Below are 22,781 nucleotides of genomic sequence, written 5' to 3' on the forward strand. Positions count from 1 at the left end.
CAGTTAAGACAAATGTTTTTGGCTCAGAAATCGTACTGTACAGCCTTCTCATAAAATATTTATGCAAAAATTTATAGGTGTTGTTCAACACTAAAATATGTTGCAGTTCTTGTCTGATTAATCATGGTGTGGAAGATTAATAACTTTAATTGATTTTCATGGTTCTAATTCTGGACCTAATTATATTAACCTCTTATATAGCATTAGCTGTTTGAATGTATGTGGGAGAGTCAATAATGACATTATAGGTTTAACTGCGCTCTTTGGTCAACTCTGCCTGAGAGCAGGCCAAGCAGGCCAGGACCCTCTCTGACTGTTAAGAATTTATGAAACAGGTAAGCTAATAAAGGGGGAGTGTGATTAGTAAGGCAGAATAAAAATCACTGGGAATTAGCAAATTTGTACATTAGTGTCTTGGCTTTATTTGTAAGGAGAGTGACTGAAGCAAAAATATTAGTATCGTGGTAAAACCATACAATGTCTTAGACACTGGGAGAGGAAAGTAATTAGTTGAATTTAATTGTAATGTTGACTTTGTTCATGAACTGACTTTTTAGACATGAGCTATGTGTGTGAGCAGTTCTATGAAGATCAGATGTTTGACAGCGCTTGTTTAAAAACTGTAGTTCAGGAGATCAAGATTCTTATTAGGTGTTTGCTTGCAACGTGAGTTTGACTGGAATTAGTAACTCAGTAGTTTGAAAGAAGCGGGTGAAGTCCCGTCAACATACTGCAAATGCTTGTCTCTGCAGTCTCACCCACCTTGCAGCTGTGTGTGTTGAGGTAGTTGTGCCAGCTGCACCATTGGTACCTGTATTCCTGTCTGATGGAGTGAAATGCAGTGGGTTTCTATGGCTGCACACCATACAGGATTAGTTATAGTCAAGACAGTGCTGTCATATTTGCTTGGTACTCTTCCATATTTGCTTCACAGAGCTGTAAATGATGATTTGGGGTGTATGTGCTGTGAGAACTAGTCTGCACCCAAGGAATTCCCACTGTTCTACCCAAGTTGCTGTAACGCAGGGCTTATGCCAGGATGACTTTCAGCTCTGTAGCCCGTTTGGCGTTTGTGCTGGTGCGAACCTGCATGTACCTGTTGTTACAGCTGTATGTCTCAGAAACACAAGGATTGAAACCTAGGTTTCTGATGCAACACTTTTTGGGTGAAGCAATTTCCTGTGCCTAACTTCTATAATTAAGTTTATTAAGGATTCTGGCACCCTTACAGATGGATGTATTTGTGTTATAAGGCTCAAGGAAAGTGCTTGTTAAACTGAAGCCTGAGGACATGGCCAGCTTTAAGGGTGTTAGGATAGGGGTGTGCTAATATGATGATGTACGACTGTATTTCCGTTGCAGCTGCTGCCTTACTCTGCCGATTACCTGGGCGTGTTCCTAGGCTTGACCGAGCAGCTTTTGCCCTGGAAGGGATCTGGCAGCCCATCTCTCCAGTGGGGTCATTTGCCTTTTCTCACTGCGGCCGTATGTGACCAGGCAGTCGGCAGACATGGACAGCGCCGTTTCTGCCCAAAGGGATTTTGTCAGGCTCTGTCCCGCCACGCAGTAACTGGCCCCTTCGTGGCAGTGCTCTTGATGTGACCTGCAGCAGAGCACCCTGGAGCTGGCCCGCAAGAAGCACTGGTGCTCCATGGCCACCAGCTGGTGGGGTGCTGGCAGCAGCATTGGCCTGTACACTGGGGAGTGGCAGGCAGGAGACAACAGGAACTGCTCATACCTCTCCTGGAGAGCAGGATAGCTTCAAGTCCTGAAGACCACAAAATACACAGTAAAGTTCCCCATCTCTCCAGAGGGACGGAACCTAGTTTGTCCTAGACTCCTTTAGCTGGTTAATAGTCAGTAGTTTGTGATGTCTGATGCATTCAACATGGAGCAACCAGGAATGTACTGTCAGGCCTCAGAAAATACAAGAACTTACTGGAGAGAAGAGGAGCCTTATGCAGTGCTTGCTTGTGCTCCACCACTGAGTTACCGAAACAGAAGCTGGAAAACTGAGGATACAGCTTGGCAGAGGAGAACTGCCCATACCCTTTTCCTTTCTTCTTTCCTCAAGTAGTAGTCCTCTTTAAAAAAGTTAAGTGATCTTGTAACAGCTGAGATAGCTTTCTGTTGTTGTATGTCTTAGTTTTCTGATGGCATGCACTAAAGGACAAAGTTTAACTGGACTTGACTTTGAACTCCAAGGTTTAAGGCAGAAGCACATGCTTAGTTCTTTAGAACCAAACATTATGACAACATGGTGGAGCAGCTGCAATCCTATACCCTGTCCAGAAGTACAGCTCACCTCTTGTAAGTAGTGCTAGGCTTCTGCAATGTTTGTTGTGTTGGAAAAAAACTTTATTTCAATACAAAAATAAAAATGTAGTCTGATTTATGAGAAAAGCTCCTCTTCTTTGTGCAGATAAGCTCAACTGCTACTGTAACAGAAGAAATCATAAGCAGGAGAGAATTTCTTGCTTTAGTAAGAAATTTCTTGTGGTTTTGGGATGTCTTCACTGAACCAAAATAATTTCCAAGCCTGGGTTATCGCCTAAATGCATGTTTAAGTATTTTATAATTTCAGGAACATTGACATTTCAAACCTAGGCTTATTTATTATGTGATATTGATTTTTATAAAAAAAATAACTTTTTATAACTATACATTCTTTCGAGTATTAACAATTACAAAATTTTTTATTTGCCTCCACAGCAGTAACTGAGATCTGTGTGGAAGATTGGTGGAACTAGCATGAAGAGAAGCTCTTAGAGGTAGTGACTACTTCTTCTGTGTATTGACTAAGAGTAACTACCCCTCCTAATGGTTGATGACATCCACAGGTCAATTAGGAAGTAAATTGCTTCGAGGTGATCAGGCCCAGTCAGCATGGGTTTATGAAAGGTAGGTCCTGCTTGACGAACCTGATCTCCTTCTATGACCAAGTGACGCGCTTGATGGATGAGGGGAAGGCTGTGGATGTGATCTACCTTGACTTCAGTAAGGCTTTTGACACCGTTTCCCACAGCATTCTCCTCAAGAAACTGGCTGCTCATGGCTTGGACTGGCGTATGCTTTGTTGGGTTAAAAACTGGCTGGATGGCCGGGCCCAAAGAGTTGTGGTGAATGGAGCCAAATCCAGTTGGAGGCCGGTCACTAGTGGAGTCCCCCAGGGCTCAGTGCTGGGGCCAGTCCTCTTTAATATCTTTATCAATGATCTGGATGAGGGGATCGAGTGCACCCCCAGTAAGTTTGCAGATGACACCAAGTTAGGTGCGTGTGTCCATCTGCTCGAGGGTAGGAAGGCTCTGCAGGGGGATCTGGATAGGCTGGACCAATGGGCTGAGGTCAACTGCATGAAGTTCAACAAGGCCAAGTGCCGGGTCCTGCACCTGGGGCACAACAACCCCAAGCAGCGCTACAGGCTGGGAGATGAGTGGTTGGAAAGCTGCCTGGTAGAGAAGGACCTGGGAGTACTGGTTGATAGTCAGCTGAATATGAGCCAGCAGTGTGCTCAGGTGGCCAAGAAGGCCAACAGCATCCTGGCCTGTATAAGAAGCAGTGTGGCCAGCAGGTCTGAGGAGGTGATTGTCCCCCTGTACTCGGCTCTGGTGAGGCCGCACCTCGAGAACTGTGTTCAGTTTTGGGCCCCTCGCTACAAGAAGGACATGGAGGTGCTTGAGAGAGTCCAGAGAAGGGCAACAAAGCTGGTGAGGGGTCTGGAGAACAAGCCTTACGAGGAGCGGCTGAGGGAGCTGGGATTGTTCAGGCTGGAGAAGAGGAGGCTCAGGGGAGACCTCATCACTCTCTATAGGTACCTTAAAGGAGGCTGTAGTGAGATGGGGGTTGGTCTATTCTCCCACGTGCCTGGTGACAGGACGAGGGGGAATGGGCTAAAGTTGCACCAGGGGAGGTTTAGGTTGGATGTTAGGAAGAACTTCTTTACTGAAAGGGTTGTTAGGCATTGGAATGGACTGCCCAGGGAAGTGGATGAGTCACCATCCCTGGAGGTCTTTAAGAGATGTTTAGATGTTGAACTTAGTGATACAGTTTAGTGGAGGACTTGTTAGTGTTAGGTCAGAGGTTGGACTAGGTGATCTTGGAGGTCTCTTCCAACCTAGACGATTCTGTGATTCTGTAAATGAATTGGGACTGGAGAACTGGCTTTGGCTTCTCAAGGCTATAACCCTCAACAAGACTGTCACTTTATTTTTTTTAACCACCTATTAATTGTGATGTTGTTTGTGAACATGCTCAGAGAAGTCCCTGCCACAGCACTTGGACAAAACTAAACCCTCTTGCAACACTGGCTGAAATTTGTTTTTTTGTGTTATTCCAGGGATGTCTTGCTAAAATCAGCTGAGTTCTTTCTAAATAACTTGTATATGGGAAAAATCAGAATTGTTAGTCACCAGTACTGTGTGTGTGCATAATACATACAATATTGTGTATGTACAGATAATATATACAGTATAATATGACTAACAATTCATATACAGGCACATACTGGAGTTACAGTTCTCTCATTTTCTTTTCTTCCTTAGGTAAGTTCCTTTTTGTCATGGGATGGGGGGCATGAAATATGGGGAAAAATTTAGTAACATCATTATTTACAAGTGTGTCCCTGACAGAGTGACTGAAATTATTTGCCAGTTCAGGCAAATTTGAGGGTTTCTCATGGGATTTCTCATTTCCCTGTAGCATATAAAGGCTGTGTGCACTTATGAGGGCAGTGCTCGCTGCCCTAAGTACTGTAGGTGGCTAGTTAAAAGCCAGCTACTTTACATCAAGGCTAAGCAAACAGCAAAAGTTTTACTTGCATATTGCTTGTAGAATGGAATTGCTCAGCAATCTTTCCCTGGTGTTGTATTGGTGTAACTGACACGTATCATGTGATTAAGTGGGTAGTTTTGATCAGAGATGGAAACTTCGCCATCACAACACAAAGCACATGCACCTTTCCAAGCATAACCATTATGTGGAGTCAGCCCTGTTTTCCTGACTTGGCAGAATTAAGGGGTTTCTGTACATCCAACTCAGTATAAAGTGGAAACAAAACACATTATGTACATTTTCTTTATTGCTGGACATTTTTATTTTTTTGAGTAAGTAGGCATAATTGCTTAAAGGCTGAGGTTTTTAATAACAGTAAGTACTTTGTCTTTTTTTTTTCTGTGGACTAAAAGATACCTTTGATCAAAATTTTGCCTTATATTACAGTTATTTCTGTACAAAAATAAAGTCAAAAATCAGCTTACTTTTAGCTGATATTCCCCAATGTATTTACAGGGTACTGTCAAGAAACTTCATCAGGCAACCAAGTAAAATATAGAACTCTATATTAAAGCAGTTGCATTGTATTCAGTCAATTCTGAATGGCTCTGACCTTTGCCAGTCAGTCTGGGTTGGAGAGTCCAGCCACAATTATAAGAGTGGTGTCTTTAAAAGAAAATTTTTAATATTAAAAACTTATGCTGACATTATGGAGTACGGGAACTGATAACTGTATTTCCATATTAGAGCAGTCTATAAATATTCTCAGCTACATCTCTCTTTATAATACAGCAGATACAGAATGCAGACTTCTGTTACTTATAGGGTAATACATATTTGCAATAGTAAAATCAATGTATGAAAATTTTGGAATTTACTTGTTAATAAAACTGCTTATAAAGTAACCATACAATTGTAACAACTATAACTCTGAACTATTAAAATGTACAGAAAGACTGTTTACACCATTGCACGTACTTTTTCCCTTTGCTTTGAAAGATTTATGAAATACAGAATAAAATTAGTCAAATTTACTGACAGCTCAAATATGCAATGTGCACATCCACAGAAGCAAGAAGAAGCAAAGTGTTGGCATCTGTCAGGAAGGCTGCCAGCAGCTCTCCAAAAAAAATATACCTTACTCTTCTTCCCTCCCTCTTCCCACATATGTGCAGGCCAGTAGGTTAGTGCAGAATGGATGAATAAAACTTTGTTTTCAGTGTTCTGAAAGGACGAAAAGTTTCCCCTCCACTTTTATCATCAATTTTAGGTCAATGCAAGTTGGGTTTAATGTTGTAAGGCACTTATTACTGCTTGTATTGCAGTGGATCCAGTCTTAAAGGCATTTGTTACATCAACTGAAGATAATAATGCTTTGGAAAGTTTTGAGTGAGCTAGCAGTTCCAGTATGTGACTATTTCAGCTGATTTTTCCCTCCCCACCCTCTGGTCTTTCTACAACACGGTTGGAAGATATTTTCCTTGGAAATTCTGGTTCTTGGTTAGCTTGTCAACAGATGTGATCAGTATCATCAGGTCATTTTGAGGCCAAGCAGCGATATGTTCTATTTAGAGTGCAGTAGAACTGGTTTTGTTTTCACCTGGAGCTGCCCTGGCTTCCATGACTACTCACTGATCGAGAGGTGCTGTAGCGTTTTTTCACAATCATACTGATGTATGCTTTCATCAGCTTTGCAATGTCAACCACCTGCCAAAAGAGAATAAAGAGCAGAAAGTCCTTAGTAAGGTAACAGTATGTGAATGAGTTCCTTTATACACTAGCAGTAAAAGAAACTGTTGAGCTTTCAGCACAAGTTTTTTGCTGTTAAATAAAAACTCAGGACTTCTGTCCATCTCATGATGTCTTCCCTTTAGCTTTACAGGGATCTGAAAAAAGAATCTGTTAACAGTCACAGCAGCTTCTTTAATTACCAAGTAGTCTGGCTATTAGAACAGGAAGACCATAGTACTAACAAAATTCCTTCTTGCTCTTACCTCACTAGTCTCAAAAAGCAATTCTCTCTCATCCACCACGATCTTGTAGGTGTTGGCAAGCGGTGCTCCGAATGACAAGATATGTTCATACTGAAACACCTCCAAAGGCCTTCCTTCCCCACGCTTGTAGACAGAAACAGCATCAGCGCTGACTCCAAGCCACAACTCTTGTGGGAAACCTCCTTCTTTGCACTAGAGGAAAGAATGTAAATTAAAAGTAACGGTAACAGAGGAGCCACACCACACTTACTGTTGAGATTCTTGCCTGTAGCTATTTTAAAAAAGAAGTGTATTGCTTGTCCATCTTTGAACAACATTTTATGCTTCTCCTAAACACACATGCAACTTACAGGGTAGCATTCTGTCCCTCTGTATTTTATGGATAAGTGGTGGATTTAAATGCCTACAGTGCATGCTAAGTGGAGCGTGCTTTTAATATACAACATTTTATTACATCAGCTGTCTGAGTATTTGTGATATGGCATTTATGGTTTCACCAGTCTGTAATGAGATCACCAACTATACAGCACAACCTATATTTTGAGTGGTCAGGAGGTCTTACTCACCTCTACGTCAAACAGTGTTGACCCATATCCAGGCCATTCCTTAATCAAAGCCATATACTTTGCCATAGCCTGCTCCTGGTTCATCCTCTGCAGTTTTTTCCATTTGTCAATAATACTAGTCCTGGAAGCTGAGATTTCCTCTTTGACCCACATGTCTAACATCTGATCCTCCTCAACCTTTTGTTTGCTGACAGAGCCACTGCGAAAGCTCCTCCGCAATGTTCCTTCAAGAAAGCTGGCTCGTTTCTTCTCAGCCTTCTCTGCTGCAGTAAATGTTTTGGTAGACTGTGTAATTCGAGACTTCAACTTTTGCAAGGGATATACTTCCTCCATTTCTGGTATGGTGGTATGTGGAGTGTAATCTCCCTGAAGGTACTGGAGACGCAAAGCTGCAAGGACCTGGAGCGTTTCTTCAGGAGCAGGATAGTGTCCTCTAATCACTGCTTCGTGAGCCTAAAGAGAGGAAAAAGGTAACTTTTTATGTACAAACTAATATTTGAAAGAACTGAGAGAGAAATGGGAAACAGACCTAGTGCCAAGCAAACCCAGGATCTGAAATAAATGAACCATCAAATAAAACAAATGTGGTAAATCTCATGGCAAATTTGTTAAACTGGTTAAGACAGGGTGTACCAGAAGAACTGCAAAGCAATTGATGAACTTGCTTAAGGGGAATTTCTCTTACTAGTACAGCTCTTTGAGAATTCAATTATGTAAGGGCAACTGAACCACTGAAAGGAGAAGAAAAATTAAAGGGGAAAAAATCAGGAACTAAACACTTGCTTGGGAGGAGTCATCTATGTTCAAGGGCATTGGGAAGAAATAGTTACCTACTTTTACTCAGTGCTATTAATAATCTGTCTGTGAAACTGATGTTTCCAGAACAATGAGCAAAACCCTAAGACAGCTTTGTAACAAACTGCACTGAGGGAAAACAGTAAATCTTAAAAGGGTCCCAGATAAAATTATTAAATTAATTAAAAAAATGTAGGTTACAGAACTAAAACTTAAGACAGAAGGGATCTCTCTGAAGTTAGTTGCTGAAAAACATCCATGTCTGACACTGAAAGCAAATTGAAAAAACAACAGAACTGATGAACCTCTTTCAGGTATTTTAATATTAATCACAAGTATTGAGTGTGCCATGCTTTATAACTGAAATACTATTGGTCTTAGCAAGACATAAAATATTTGGCTGAACACCAGTCAGTACTGAATGCTGCATGAAAACGATCTGCCATATAAACCAATAAAACAAATCTGATGCAGAGCTCTCATGGATTTTCTTATTACAGTTTAAATTTCATCCCGAAGTGGAGGCATTAACAGGCTGACTAAGCCTAACCAAGGCAAGCTTGTTGCCCAGATCCTTCAGCCAACAATGAGTGTTTCTAGATTGAGCTACAGCAGTAGGCTCTGCAAGGAGACTTCCGGTAGACTTGTGCTGTAACATGGTGCCTTAAAACCCAAACTGTGAAAAGCAAGAAATACTCCATTACAGTGAACGTGCTCCCAGTCTTGTGGGAAGGGGAAAAGGCTTCATCCATACAAAAATTCAAATATGTCAGCTCCTGATCACTTCATGCTTACCTGCCAACAGAACATCTGTGTAAACTTGTTTGCATGCCAAGACACTGAAATCTTTAAGTCTCTAGTACACACCTGAAAGAAGCTGTTCGCTGGAAGACTTTTTAGCCATTTGCAGTATAGTAGAAAAGGAGGAGGTCTTTCCACAATAATATCTGTCATCAGCAAGTTTCAGAGTAATTGCAAGACTTCATATAATAGAAATCCAACTGCTGAGGCATTTAGTTTTCATTATAAATCATTTTTGCTTATTTTCTTTTACGTTTTGCAGTATGGCCTCACTCTTTGCTCAGCACCATGATTAAGTGGATTTTGGCTTACCATACCTGTCTTATGGTTATGGCTGAGAGCGGACTGATTTGTTTTACTATGGTGCCTATGAAATACCAATCAGGTTTTGAAAAGAAAAGCTGCTGATTAGTTCTATACTGTTTTCAATATGGGTATCTCAGAATTTGCTTGTCAATTACACATTTTTACTTTATTTGTTGTACTTTCTTAAGAAAACAGTTTCATAAGAGCAAAATGAAATGCAGGTATTATCCCTTTTTTCCCCCCCCGGATATAAATTATCTAGGATAGGTCCAATTATCCAATTTTTTCACCACTATACATAAAGCAATTCACAGGTAACGCAGAAGCAAGAATAGTCATAACACTAGGTGAATCACATTTGGTTAATTTATGTCAGGATAAGCTTATTTTTATCACTGAACTGCCTTTATTTTTTTATTATTATTATTTTTACATTTGCTGCTTGAGCAGTGCATTTAGTTAAACAGTAGAACAATCAAAACATTCCCCTCGTTGCCTAGATCTCGCTTTTTTCCTTCTCTTAAAAAGTGCCTCAGAACAAAACCTTTTTCCTTACCTGCTCAAACATAAAGGCAAATTCCACGCTATCTTTTGGGACATGTTCCGTGTCCAGGAAGCAGTAGAGCTTGAAGTAGAACTTCCAGTGCATCTCCCCAGCTTCGGCAGTGGCAGCAAGCCTACAGGTGTGTGTGGAAAGGGAGAGAGAGATCAGACCTTCATAATCAAACTCCTTTCTAAATTGACACCTGAAAAATTTCAGCATGGCATTAGCTGAATTTTGCTTTCCTACACCTGGTATCAATCTGGTATTGTTGACAGCAGTTAGTTGTTTCAAGTATACCTGACTTATGTGATCTGGAGATACATATAAATATGTATTTAAAGCCCAAAACTAAATCAAGGACTTACAAATGTTGACTCAGTACTCAGTCAACTGTTTCTAACCCAGTTTCTCTTCACAATCTTTTATCTATGGCTCAGACAAGTGTTGATAAAAACGACATTATTAAGTTATCCTGTTACAAACTGTACTTGCACATTAGACATTCCTTTTTTTTCCTCTCATTATCATCATAGAATCATTAGGGTTGGAAAAGACCTCCAAGATCATCTGGTCCAACCATCACCCTACTACCAATGTCACCCACTAAGACATGTTCCTAAGCACCACGTCCAACCTTTCCTTGAACACCCCCAGGGACGGTGACTTCACCACTTCCCTGGGCAACTCGTTCCAATGCCTGACTGCTCTTTCTGGGAAGAAATGTCTCCTCATTTCCAACCTGAACGTCTCCTGGCACAACTTGAGGCCATTCCCTCTAGTCCTATCACTAGTTACGTGTGAGAAGAGGCCGATCCCCAGCTCCCCACACCTTCCTTTCAGGTAGCTGTAGAGAGCAATAAGGTCTCCCCCGAGCTTCCTCTTCTCCAGACTAAACAATCCCAGCAGTATGTAGATAAAGGATGCTGATTGCCATGCACATAACATCAGAAATGTATTATTTCCTATTTATTAGATTTGGCGGGAGAGAAGGAGAGGTGCACTCACTTTTCAAACTTCGCCAAGACATCAGCCACAATGGTTCTGCTTTCAATTGCTTTATCAGTAGTTCCATTATATTCAAACAAAGCAAACATATTTCTGCTGTCCTCCATGGCCAAACCACGAATTAACTTTTCAACCACCTAATGAAAAACAGCACATGAAGAAACCATGGGACGGAGAAGTAGTACCACAGATGCAAGACAAATAAGTAGGAGAAATTCAAAACTAGGTTTTACATTAGGCTAAAAATGCTGCTAAGATGTTCTCATCATCAGTATTAATTGTTGCCAAATTCCACTTTCATTTTTATCCTAAGTAAGGATGATTCCTTCAGAATATATATGTGCTATCACCTGCCCAGATATAAATAACCTTTGTATTTCACCAACTCGGCTAAAGTGTTCCTGCTTAGCAAACAATTTGGCCTCGTACACATCAGTATATACCTGAAGTTATTCCAATAATGCCTCTATTGAGTTGCTTAGTCTGTCCTGCATTTTTTCCTACAAAAGCGCTATTGCTGGGTAATCCTCTGCAGAGTAAAGACAGTTGTAGTAGACAGGATTTCTTCAGAACATCCTGGAGGGGTGGGGCAGAGAGACCTGTAAGCCTTCCTTGCCCTGACAGCAGCGACCGTGCCCTCCCACCTGGCAGGGACACTGCTGGTACTTCCAAGGGCTAACACTGCTACTGGCTGGAACTGCCACTACAGAGAAACACTGGTTCTGCGCCAAAGCTGTCTGTCACCACTTCTCACCTCTCCAGCTGTGGTGTGCGAGTTGATCGTAATCTTACAGGAGCCACCACCATGACAATACACTGTAGATGTCATTTCCTGTCTGCTGATCAGGGCTTCTATTTCATCCCGTGATGGCACAAACTCTCTGCATTTGGTTTTTTTCAGAGATTCGTAAGTAAAAAGTGCATATTTCTCCATTTCAGTTCCTGGAAACTGGTCACGAACCCTGTAAGACAAATATTATTTAAGTTGCCAGTCTGCAAAACAGAAAGTTTATTTATTTGAGAACCATTCTTTCCTGAAAGTGACAAAGTACTAATGTATTCAGTACGCTATTTAATTGACACAGTCAAAGGTTTATCTGCACTGTCAAGGAAAGTGTTCTAACACGATTTACTGTGCAGTAACTTATGTACACACATCATTTTGTTCTGCAAACCTAACAGAAAGCAAAAACGGAACCGCCTTTATAGCATTAACTACAGGAACATTGTAACGGCTCAGATTTGACAGCAGGATAACTGTAATAATCTTGTTGCAATCAACTCCCTTTTTTGTCAATAACGGTTGTTGAATAAAGACAAAACTACACTGAGGTACTACAGAAAAAAAAATGTTTGACAGCTCAGTTTTGCAGCAGTGTCACTTAGGATACTTGATTTCTATTCATGACATTCTTGAAGATTCTCTCAAACCTTACTCTTCAGCAGTTAGTACTACAAATACAACTTTAATGAACTCATTTATGATTATATATTATAATAATATATTATTTATTTATAATGAATTTAATGAACTCTTAATTATTGAAAACCACTGAATTTCAGTAGCTTTTCGTACAGAGTGTTTCTGTAATATTTCCAATGACAAAATATCAGCTTCTTCAACCTAATAAGGTTTCATTTATAAGTGTATGAAAAATTAGAAATTCATCATCTACAAGGCATAAAAAGATTCCTGCAGGATTACAGCAATGCTTTAAGAAGACCGTGCAGCTATAGTGTTGAAACAAACCTGCAAATATTGTGTCAGATAGCTTTATTTTTTTTAAACAGGGAGACTATTTTATGAACTGAGTTAAATTAAAAAAGTGAATCAATATTGTTATATATTTTTTTTAAATTCCAACATTTATGCATAGTGATTGATGTATTTCACAAATCTCACTTTGACAGGTATGTCTTCAAGGATTTTACAAACATTTATAAAATAATTACATTCAGCAAAGTGATTTACAGAGTCCATGTTCTAGCACAAACATAGATGTGACTTTTAAATTACTGAGAACAGTTTGTTACTATTGGACTACTTTTCCTAAGGGGACACACTTTACGTTCTTCGGCTGCATCAGAGCAAGAGGAACTCTACATTCTGGTTAATGCTTAGCTTTCAAAAATGTTTCAAAAATGTTCCTCAGCAGTTGCTAGTGTCTTAAATTAGATTTGCAAATAGACATTTTTACCTCAAGTATATCTTTAAACACTGTAATGTTCTTTTATGTGTATAGTACCTCAAAAAACTAAGGTAAGCATGATGAATAATTTTTAGCGACTTGATTTGGACAGTTAGGAACAGGACCTGCGCATACTTGCCACAAGTCATTTAAGCAACTTCACAAAATTACAGAAAGCCCCCCCCACCCCCCACCTTTTGTCAACATTAGTAAATTATGATTATGCATTTAGTTTCATGGGGCTTTGCTTGATTCCTCGAATAAGAATCAAGATCAACTCAAACACTGTTTTCTTACAACTTTTTTTTTCTTTTCAGATTTACTCTTTAGCATAACCAGTTCAATAAGTGAATGTATCTTCAAATCACACTACAAGATGTCTAAACACTGTTACATGTTGTGGGGAAAAAGACAGTGAGTGAAGAAACTTCTCGCTCTTGTAGTTGAAGGCTTCTCACCTTTTGAGATGAAACTTGAGATATTTGAGGATGCTACGACTTGGCAGAAATGTGCAACTCATGCAGGTGAGTATTTGCCAACTATAAAGGTTCCCCACGCTCCCAGGGTTAGGCACTTTATTGGTCTGCTTGATGAGCTGACAGTAGAGCTCATCTCGAAGAGGTCGTAAATCATGTCCTGTTTGGAGGATACCTTGAATTATAGGGATGGGATCAGACATAGACTCCAGCTGCTGTAAAGAATTAAATATCTTGATAGCTTCATCCTGCAGAGTTGTGTAACCTTTGTCTTTTAGTACTGCGAACAAAAACCAGGGAGAACGGTGCTTAGACTGAGATATTAAAGAGAAAGCACTCAGACTTATCATAGGAATTGCCCAGTGATATATTCTATGGCCCTTATTATGCAAGATATTAGAACGGATCTTTTCCATTTCCAATGTATGATGCCAACTCATTTTATGAGCTATTCTGTTATTGAGATTTGTTCTGAATGTAATGAAATACCATTTTGAAATTTCTGACAATGTAGCTTAGAATGTGTATTTTGCTTGATCAGAGATTTTTGATGGAGAAGCTACTTTGACGGAGAGGGGATCCACACTGCTGGTAGTATATCACTTTGTCACTGTCACAAGAAAGTGGAAAGCAAGTCAGATTTTAAGTGAGGTAAAGCATGACTGGATTATGGAAAGTGACAGGTTCATGACATCGCTTTTTTCTACAGCAGAAGTTCAGTTAAACCCAAACAACATGAATAAAACAAAATCTCTGCCATGAAACTGCAACTTTCTTATTAAGTGCTGGAAAAGAAGGTGATTTGATTGATTTTCATACTACAAGTTTTTCAGCACGGGCTAAGAACTTTCACAATATTCTTAAAAGCACCATGGTGCTTGGGTTAAAGGGATGAGAGATTGCTCCGGTGTATGAATCAGTTAGGCCTACTAACCATCAAAGCATGAAGCAGTACAGGCATATCTTCCAAATACTAAATTTCTAACCTAACATTCCTAACATTATACTATTAGAGAAAGTAACTAGAACTCAACTGCAAGTCATGGCAATAACTGAGCATCAGTCAATCTGTAGAGAGACATTTAGTATGGGAAGATTTTGGAAAGACTTCTACTTCAGAGAGAGCTAGCCTTTTCTGTCCAAGGGGATTAGAGAGCATTCATGTTGCGTTTGTGCATGGGACAACCAGCAAAAGTGACCAGCTCAAGATCAGAATTGTGGCTTGCCAATGGACAGGAGGAGGAATAAAAAGAGAAGGGAGAGGTTTCTCCTAGGATTTTATTTTTCTTTTTCATTCATGCAGCAGGATATCACGTGATTTATCAGGAAGTGTTAGAAGAAATATCTTAGCTTTTAATCAACTGTTACCTCCCACCCTCCTCCCAGGGATGAAACTTCTGATCTGAGACAAATCTTGTTTAATACGCAGCTGCAAAATAACACAAGCAAATCCATTTACAGGCATCAGATTCACAACCATCGATAACTGTGAACCGTTCATTTAATAGACTTCTAAGTTAGCGATTGAACAAATAATATTAAAAGACACGATTACACCTGCTTCAGGCATAAATGAACCATTACTTTTTCAAAGCATGCCCATTCACCACTTGTTTCATGTAAATAATACTTCCCACCGCAACTGATGAACCTTACACTTGTGAATTGAAGTTGTGCAGCTGCAGCTCCCCTCATGGGGTATGAAAAAACAATAATTTGAGAAGGAGTGTATGATTCAAGGAGACTGAATGAATTGGGTTTTGTTCTTGATTTCAGTGCCAGGCTTTTCAAACTCTGTCTTCTTAGCTGTGTTGGTAACAAATTTCTCTTAAAGCAGCAATAGCAATTTTCCTTTCTGTAACACTCCTGTAGGAGCACCACAAACACGTGGTTTTCTGCTAGGTAAACTGCTGTTCTCTACCTTCTGCAAGAGAACAGGGAAACTTCTTTATTTGCATTACAAGAATAATTTTTTCACTATACCCATGGACTGAAAACTCCCATCCCACAGTTTAGTCTTTCATACAGAAAAGTGTTTCTATGGCTGAAAAACTTACAGTTTAGATTAATGTCCCCATATGGCAGTGGCAATAATGGCGAGTGCAATGGATGATGAGTGTAACGGAGAATAGGGTTTCTCTTATAGATCTGCTCAACCACATCAGCATTCAGGCAGTTTTCCTATTGGGGTAAGAAAAAAAAGCAGGATGTTGGGTTCAGCATTAACAGTGATACAATGCTTTGTGCCTTTAGGTTGGCTATGAAAAGATCAGTCAGTGTTACTATCTGGTGCTAAATCCACTTGCAGGTACTGTGGCTGCCATGGTTTTCTGCAGGCTATGAATGCTTAGTGCCTGCTAACCTCAGTAGTTGCATAAGCTTACTTTATCTGTGCAGTAAAAAAACCTAACCATAGTAGTGCTGCAGGAGACACAAGTGAAGTTTCATGAGGTTTTCTGGAAGTGTGTTTTCATTTTACGATTGTTTTATTCCAGTATTTCATGGTTGAAATTATATCAAGACATTGTTCTTTAAGTTTTATTTAGAACTATTTCTCCAGCATACCTAATTGGCCTTTTCAGTTGTAATCTGCTGGAACTATCATCAGCAAAACAGTCCAGAAAAATAGCTGCTGTAAACCTGATGCACCCGCTCTGATGTCTAAATACTGTTCTTTCTTAGCTCAAGTCTGACAAATGTGTGATCACTGTCTTCTGTCAATCCTGAACTTCCACATATTTCTACTGCTCTGAAGAAAGGCTCTCAACAGCTTTCGTAGTTTTGAAATTTAGGATCTGATAATTTTTCTCCATGATGGAGGCTTCCACTAAGAAAAAAGGTTGGTAGTTCTCCCCCTTGCCTTTTTTGTATCTTCTGAGAATCATCGTCCCCTGTCCTGAAAGCAGATTAACAAAAATCTCTAGAAAGACCTTCTTTGGGTATGCATGCAATGTCCCCAGCAGGATAATAAAGCAGTAAATATTCACAGAGCATGCTTCTTGTCATGCAGAGAGACATGCTTAACCCACGCTATCATAAATCAAGAAATGCAACACATTGGGGGGTGAGGGGAGAATTAAAAAAAAATAAAAAAATCACAGGAGCTGTCTAGTCCACATCCTGGCACGCTGCTCACTGCGAACATAGCCAAACAGGTCCGCTAACTCATGAACTCACAGACTACAGCTCTACTGCCTGATACAGCAACGTCTGTCAAGTTGCCCAAAACAGTACAGCTTATTACTGTTTTAATGAAAAAAGTTCTCTCCCTCTTCCCCTCCAATTTGCACTTCATACTTTGGTCTTATATTGTTCAAATAGAATTTCCTTTAGCAGGTGAGTGAATACATCAGATTCTACAACTTCAGTCCATGTCACTGCATGACTAAAATTCATGTTTTCTGCTTTATTACTACATACTGCAAAGGCAACATAAAAAAAAGACTGATTTCAAATATTTATTTAAACAACTCTTCTTTCCCAGTTCTGCCTGTTTGTTCCTACCTTAATATCCTGAATAAGTTGCTGAGTTGGGGTATCAATCGGCGCTTTTGTGTCAATCACATTCTGGATGGCACTTGACCAGCGGGTCGCTTCATTAAGCAATTTTGTATAGAGACGGTAGCAATGTTTGCGTCCATACACAGTTACATTCCAATAGCCTAGCACAACAATAAAAATTGTTAACCATGGAAGCAGCAACTATAAATATACCATGACTTCTCTCTGAAAACAGATAGTCCCATGAGACCCCAAGTGCTGAATTCTGGATTGTGCTGGCAGTTTTTCAGGGACTAAGAAGTTGTACTGGCAATTCAGTAACATAATCTGGACAGTATGGTTTTAAAGGAGTTTCTCTCCATTAAAAAAGCATAAGAATAATCTTAGAATGCAGCCACCACCATGCTGCCTTCCATTTCACCCAGTAATCTTAGTAAAAGCGATCAGAGAACATCACTGTGGAATACTGTGAGCGATACGTGACTTGCAGGCCCTGCTTCTCCAGTCCTGTCTGTAGAAGAAGAATCTAAGTCTTGTTTTGTATATGAGTCTTTCATCACCTATGGCACACATACTAGCAGGTATAAAGCATGAGCTGCTACTTCTTTTTAAAAAACGTCATTAATTTCACACAAATGAAGTGGCAAAGATGACAGAAGAGCATTTCAATTCAAATTCTCTCTCTGCATCACTGTATAGGCTTTTTACGAAGCAGATTCAATTAAATAAAACCTATTTCATCTCTCACTAGCAAAAGCCTCTTTGAAGTGTCAGTGACCCCAGTGAGATTACATAGGGCTGTCAATGCTTCTCATTTGCAAACAGCCATGTCTGAACTGAAAACCAGCATGGAAATGTGCTCTGGAGCTGACTCAGATGTAGTATGTAGGTTAGCACCGAGTGGACTTTTACTCTAGATCTCCTTATATTTGCTCCACGAATGTTTGCCCTCACAATTGCTACCCATGTGTCTTTAATGTGAAAGCATATGTGTTCAAACTAATTTAGCAGCAGTGTCAGTCAGTAACTTGAATGCTGGTGAGAACAATTTTTACTGTTGTGTACATTATTACCTATCTTCTGCCCAGTAAGTCCATGTAAAATACCTCAGTGACTTAGGGACCTGATTTGGTTATCAAACTGCAACTCTAATAATCTATTTAAAATATTCTTATGCAGTGTTTGTTACATTACTAGGTAGGTAGGCCAGAAGGTAACTGAAAGGAGACTTGAACCCAGAGCAGACAATTACCTGTCTCTTTGAAGATTTTTTCATCAGGAGGGACCACTGAACAGAGGCTGTTTAGGACCAGTGTACCCAATTTCAAAGCATTTTTCTCAGAACTCTTGTAATAGTCCAAAGAATTGTGTGTCAAAACAAACCAACGCTTCTTGAGTTTTAATGAAGACATCTTTGGGTTGTTTTTTACTTCCTTATGTAGCCATCCTATTAAAGACACAATTTGAAGCACACTTTTTTTTTTTTTAATAGAGTTGGACAAAATTAAGTTGCTACAAGTTAGTTGCATACTTTTAATGACAAAAACACAATGTAAATTGTTTAGCTCACATATTAAGCAACTTTGAGTAAAATTTTCAAGCAATGAAATGATGAAAATACCATATAAAATCTACATGAAAACTTTTCAACTTTGGTGTTTACATAGAGAAATTCTTTTGTCAACTTACAAAGCTGCTTTTGTCCACATTAGTGTCTTTTTATTTGGCACAATTGAAAACAAAATCAGAATTATACCAGCAGTTTATTAACTCCATCTACATATTATCTGTAGAATTGATTGTCTTATAATGAAATGTTGTCTTTTCAGTTATATAAGCAATCCATAGTCTATCTCTTTTAAACCAGAAATTAGATTCTATTGACTATTTAAAGCCCTTACAACTTAGCAACAATGCAGGGTTATGTACATGCAGGTAATACGGGGGAAGATTACCCTGGAGTTATCTGCCTCTGCTCCCTCCGCATAATCTCTAACCAGTACCCCTTTCTTCTGATTTACTGCAGGTTATTTTGCACTGTAGGTTGTAAGAGAACTTATTTTCAAGTACGGGCACTTATAAAGCAGCAGGGATTATCCAAAGTTCAGGCTATGAAAAAATATGGTATTTCATTAAATGGGCTATCTGAGATTTATGATTTTAGATTTTCATTCCTTTCTGTTTATAAATGCCTGACATTTGTCAAAAATTAGGAGAAATTTCTTCTCAGAAGAAGTAGTCAGGCATTGAACGGGTTGCCTAGGGAGGTGGTGGAGTCACTGTCCCTGGGGGTGTTTAAGGAAAGGTTGGACCTGCCACTTAGGGACGTGGTTTAGTGGGTGACATTAATGGTAGGGGGATGGTTGGGCCAGATGATCTTGGAGGTCTTTTCCAACCGTAATTAATCTATGAGAGTGTGGTATCTGTGAGTGTGATAATTTCAGCTGTATTCATTTGTGAGTAAACTATACTGTACAAAGATGAGGCTCCAACACTGCCATGCTATGCTAGCATATTACACAGATTGTATTGGGGAACAATCTCTTTTGAGGTTAATGGATCTTGTTTACTTTATTCGACTTGGTTCTTACCCCTCACAATGAATTCTTGTCCTTCCACTCTAGTGTCCCCCTTTGACCTCTGCAGCAGGGTTATCCAGTGATGCATCTCTTCAGGAGTGTCAGCATTACAATGAAGAACACGATTAGCAGTGATGATCACAAAGGAATTGGGTCTATGAAAATAAAGATTGAAAAAGCCTTTACAGTCAACATACTGTTTAACTCATTCACCATAAGCATAAACACCATCCATTGTTTGCATTTTTGTATTCAGATAAATATTGTCCACCTCTACAGCATTTATTTCAACACCACTAGATCTAAAAAATATTAAGCATTTATAAAGACACAAGTGTGTTGGATTCACACTGAAATGGTCGGGCTCTGAATAGTGGAAGGGTTCAATTTAAATTGCAACTTCTCCTATTCTCAAAATAAATCTATCATGAGAAAAAACTCAAATCTTTAATCAGCTTTCGATCTTAATCAGAACTTTATTTCAGGGTTGGATCTATTTAGAGTGTCTGCTTCAGTAGTTACGTTAGCTAAAACCAACAACAATTTACAATGGTCTGTAGTGAAGCAGCATGTGAACACAGATTCTTTTATTTTTAATGCAGTGAATCCCAATTTGCAGACAATACAATCTATTTATAATGAGAGTCTGGCTTTTATCCAATCCTACACCAGGATTCACTGAAGCATAAAGAACTAGCCCGAGTGAACTGTGCTGATGGCTCTCTGGATTAGAGGTGTAGGTTTTTCAGCCTACAAACACTTGTTTTAACCCTTTACCATTAATTCTTTTCATCCTGCAACACACAGAATCACAGACTGGTTGAGGTTGGAAGGGACCTCTGTAGGCCATCTGGTCCAACCCTGCTGCTCAAGCAGGGACACCTAGAGGAGGTTGCCCAGGACTATGTCCACCCACTTGCTAAGACCTGTATCAGGTGTAGAAAATGGGAATGATGCAGTCTGGGCTACCCCATGCATGAGAAGGGCATAGGCTTTTGTTCTATGGTTCTAGCAAGAACGTAATTGGGTAGAATTTAGAACCAATTAAAATTGTTTATGGGGATAGTTCACCCAAATATGACCCAATATGTCCAAAGTGAACGTGTGTTGTTTAAAGCTTGATGGAGGTCAGCATAAAGAAAAATTAATAAAAATGATTAGGAGATAAATCTGTAATACTTGGTGAAGGGAGGTTACAGTAAGTCAAGAAACACGAGAAGTGTGCAAGTAAGTTTAATTATGCAAATACAGAAAAACAGAAGAAGGAACATCTTCTGAATACTTTCTATAAAGTGGGAGAAAAAGTGTTATCTACAAGTAGTGCTTGCTCACCAGTGTGACAGAAGTGGGTAAGGAGTGATCAGGACTCAATGTTTTGGTCATACCCACTTTGGTGCTGAAGTGCTAAATTATTCAGGAATAGTGGTAGATGAGGAAACAGAGATGTGAACTGAACAGCAGAATTTTGCTGACCACTTTTTAAAATACGTGAAGAGGAGGCAGCTTGAGACTGAGCTATGTGAAGCACATTGTAGAAGGCTGTATAATGTGATATGCAGGAGAGAAGCTATAGATAAGCAGTAGCAAGAGAACTGAAAAAGGACAGAGCTAAGGTATAAACTAAAGTAGATCAAGCTATCAAGCAAGAGGTTTTGATGACCAACAGTAGCCAACTTTCCAGGCTCCCCTTCTCCCCAGTTTAGGGAAACAGCAGAAACTCCATTCTTGGGATTCCTTCTGAATACAGATTCAAAGGGTGCTCTGCTTAGCCCCTCTCTTTTAAGCTTGCAATAGTGGTTTCATATGTGTCAAGATAAAAATATTCTATTGCCTACATCGGTCAAATTAATTTCCTAATTGAAAACCTTTCCATCCCTGATGAGCATCCCAGAGAGCTAAAAAAAAATACAAGAAAAAAATCTGTGTGAAAAATGCTTACAGGAGAAATGCCTCTCTAACAACATTTTGAAAGCTTTGGACATCTGTCTTGTATTATTTAGAAAGCCTGAGCTTACAATCACAGTTACTTGCAGTATCAGGATCATGGTAGGCCAAGGAGAAACCAGTAACTTAAACCCAGATGTTTCACACATTTGCAATGAGTAGACTGTAATGAACTGTTCCAGTAAGAATAACACCTCAAAGCCAGTAATCTTATAATCAGAGCCACAGTCTGAACTCAGATAACTTTGTATCCCTCAGTACGCTGTTGCTAGTTCAAGAGCTAAGAATACCCTGATTGTTTTCTGTTTATTTTTAAAACGCTGCATTATTTTGTTTGTTATAAAAGATATTTTTATTTTAGGAAATAAGTATCGTCCATCTAGAGCACAACATTCTTGCAAGAGAAGATGAATGGCAAAATATTAGCCAAGAATTTTTCTGTCTACCGTATTGCTAAGGGACTCAAAAACAGGCTTCTCTTTTTCAGGAGTATTACTTGTGTAAGTGAAAGAAACATTTAATCTTCTGCTTTTGGATCACCATACTAGTAAAACAGCCGAACAGTTCACATATGGAGCAATGTCAGGGAAGATAGTGAAGTCCCCACATAAAACGTCACTCTACTTACCTTCCCTCTTTCAGTGTGGTGTTTGATACTATGAAAAGGGAGACAACAATGTGTGGTTGGCCAGCAGAATATAGAGACTAAAATAAAAAGCATCTGATTTTGACTAGAGAAATAATAAGAAGAAAGTCACCCGTCATGGTTCTGACTTACCTATCTGGATTGTCAGCAGCACAGACAGAATCAATTAGTCCTACATCGAGTGTACCCTATAAACAAATGTCCAAGCAGAAAAGGAGGAAGACATTTACTATTACATTACTCACAGTGCTTTACTCCGAGACAGGTGAAAGAAGCAGCAGCTTTGATCAAGCAAAATGAACCACAGATTTGGGCAGCAGTTTCTCCTAACCATTATAATGAGGGGAAAAACTAAGAGACTCTGATAAACAGATTCAGTAAAAGTTTATCTGTAGTTAAGTTGGAGACAGCTCAGAAACTGCTCTTATTTTTCTATGCTCCCAAACCTGCTTTAAGTTTTGTCCTAGAAGTGGCATCCCACTATAAATGGCATTCTCTGAGGGCAAACATTTGAAGTTTTTGTTTCCCTTTGCTTGATTGTAGGTTCCAAATTTATCACATTATTCCCAGTGAAAGTTGTAAAGAATGACAAATGCAGGACAAGGGAAATCTCAAATTTTCTACTTGTGGTTTTAATTTACTCATTAACTGTATCCTTGCAAAGC

General features: G+C 39.4%; 1 protein-coding gene and 1 long non-coding RNA gene across 18 annotated transcripts in view; one reads left to right on the forward strand and one right to left on the reverse strand.

The window, feature by feature from the left end:
- Positions 1-22,781, forward strand: part of LOC106034868 (uncharacterized) — a 52,658-nt gene that overhangs the window by 7,026 nt on the left and 22,851 nt on the right. For 7 of the 16 annotated variants that reach the window (XR_010829454.1, XR_007166246.2, XR_007166250.2 and 4 more), the window contains exons 2-5: positions 2,713-2,771; positions 7,525-7,800; positions 13,288-13,494; positions 16,129-16,285. This is a non-coding gene — a long non-coding RNA (uncharacterized lncRNA). Of the gene's footprint in view, positions 1-1,276; positions 2,311-2,712; positions 2,772-2,840; positions 2,902-7,524; positions 7,801-13,287; positions 13,495-16,128; positions 16,286-19,571; positions 19,708-21,831; positions 22,682-22,781 lie in introns of those variants that run through there. The other 9 variants (XR_007166253.2, XR_007166257.2, XR_007166256.2 and 6 more) reach the window with 6 other exon arrangements.
- MYO10 (myosin X) overlaps positions 5,060-22,781 on the reverse strand; it is a 163,742-nt gene continuing 146,020 nt past the window's right edge. For both annotated transcript variants that reach the window (XM_066992486.1, XM_066992487.1), the window contains exons 30-41: positions 22,249-22,304; positions 19,539-19,681; positions 18,200-18,394; positions 16,951-17,108; positions 15,504-15,627; positions 13,429-13,726; positions 11,536-11,743; positions 10,782-10,918; positions 9,789-9,909; positions 7,331-7,783; positions 6,765-6,956; positions 5,060-6,477 (exon numbers count right to left, since the gene is read on the reverse strand). In XM_066992486.1, the coding sequence (XP_066848587.1) occupies positions 6,367-6,477; positions 6,765-6,956; positions 7,331-7,783; positions 9,789-9,909; positions 10,782-10,918; positions 11,536-11,743; positions 13,429-13,726; positions 15,504-15,627; positions 16,951-17,108; positions 18,200-18,394; positions 19,539-19,681; positions 22,249-22,304 (2,196 nt within the window). In that variant the 3' untranslated portion in view covers positions 5,060-6,366. The remainder of the gene's footprint in view (positions 6,478-6,764; positions 6,957-7,330; positions 7,784-9,788; positions 9,910-10,781; positions 10,919-11,535; positions 11,744-13,428; positions 13,727-15,503; positions 15,628-16,950; positions 17,109-18,199; positions 18,395-19,538; positions 19,682-22,248; positions 22,305-22,781) is intronic.

The sequence above is a fragment of the Anser cygnoides genome, chromosome 2 (genome assembly GCF_040182565.1).
Source record: "Anser cygnoides isolate HZ-2024a breed goose chromosome 2, Taihu_goose_T2T_genome, whole genome shotgun sequence".
In the NCBI taxonomy this organism is placed as follows: Eukaryota; Metazoa; Chordata; class Aves; order Anseriformes; family Anatidae; genus Anser; species Anser cygnoides.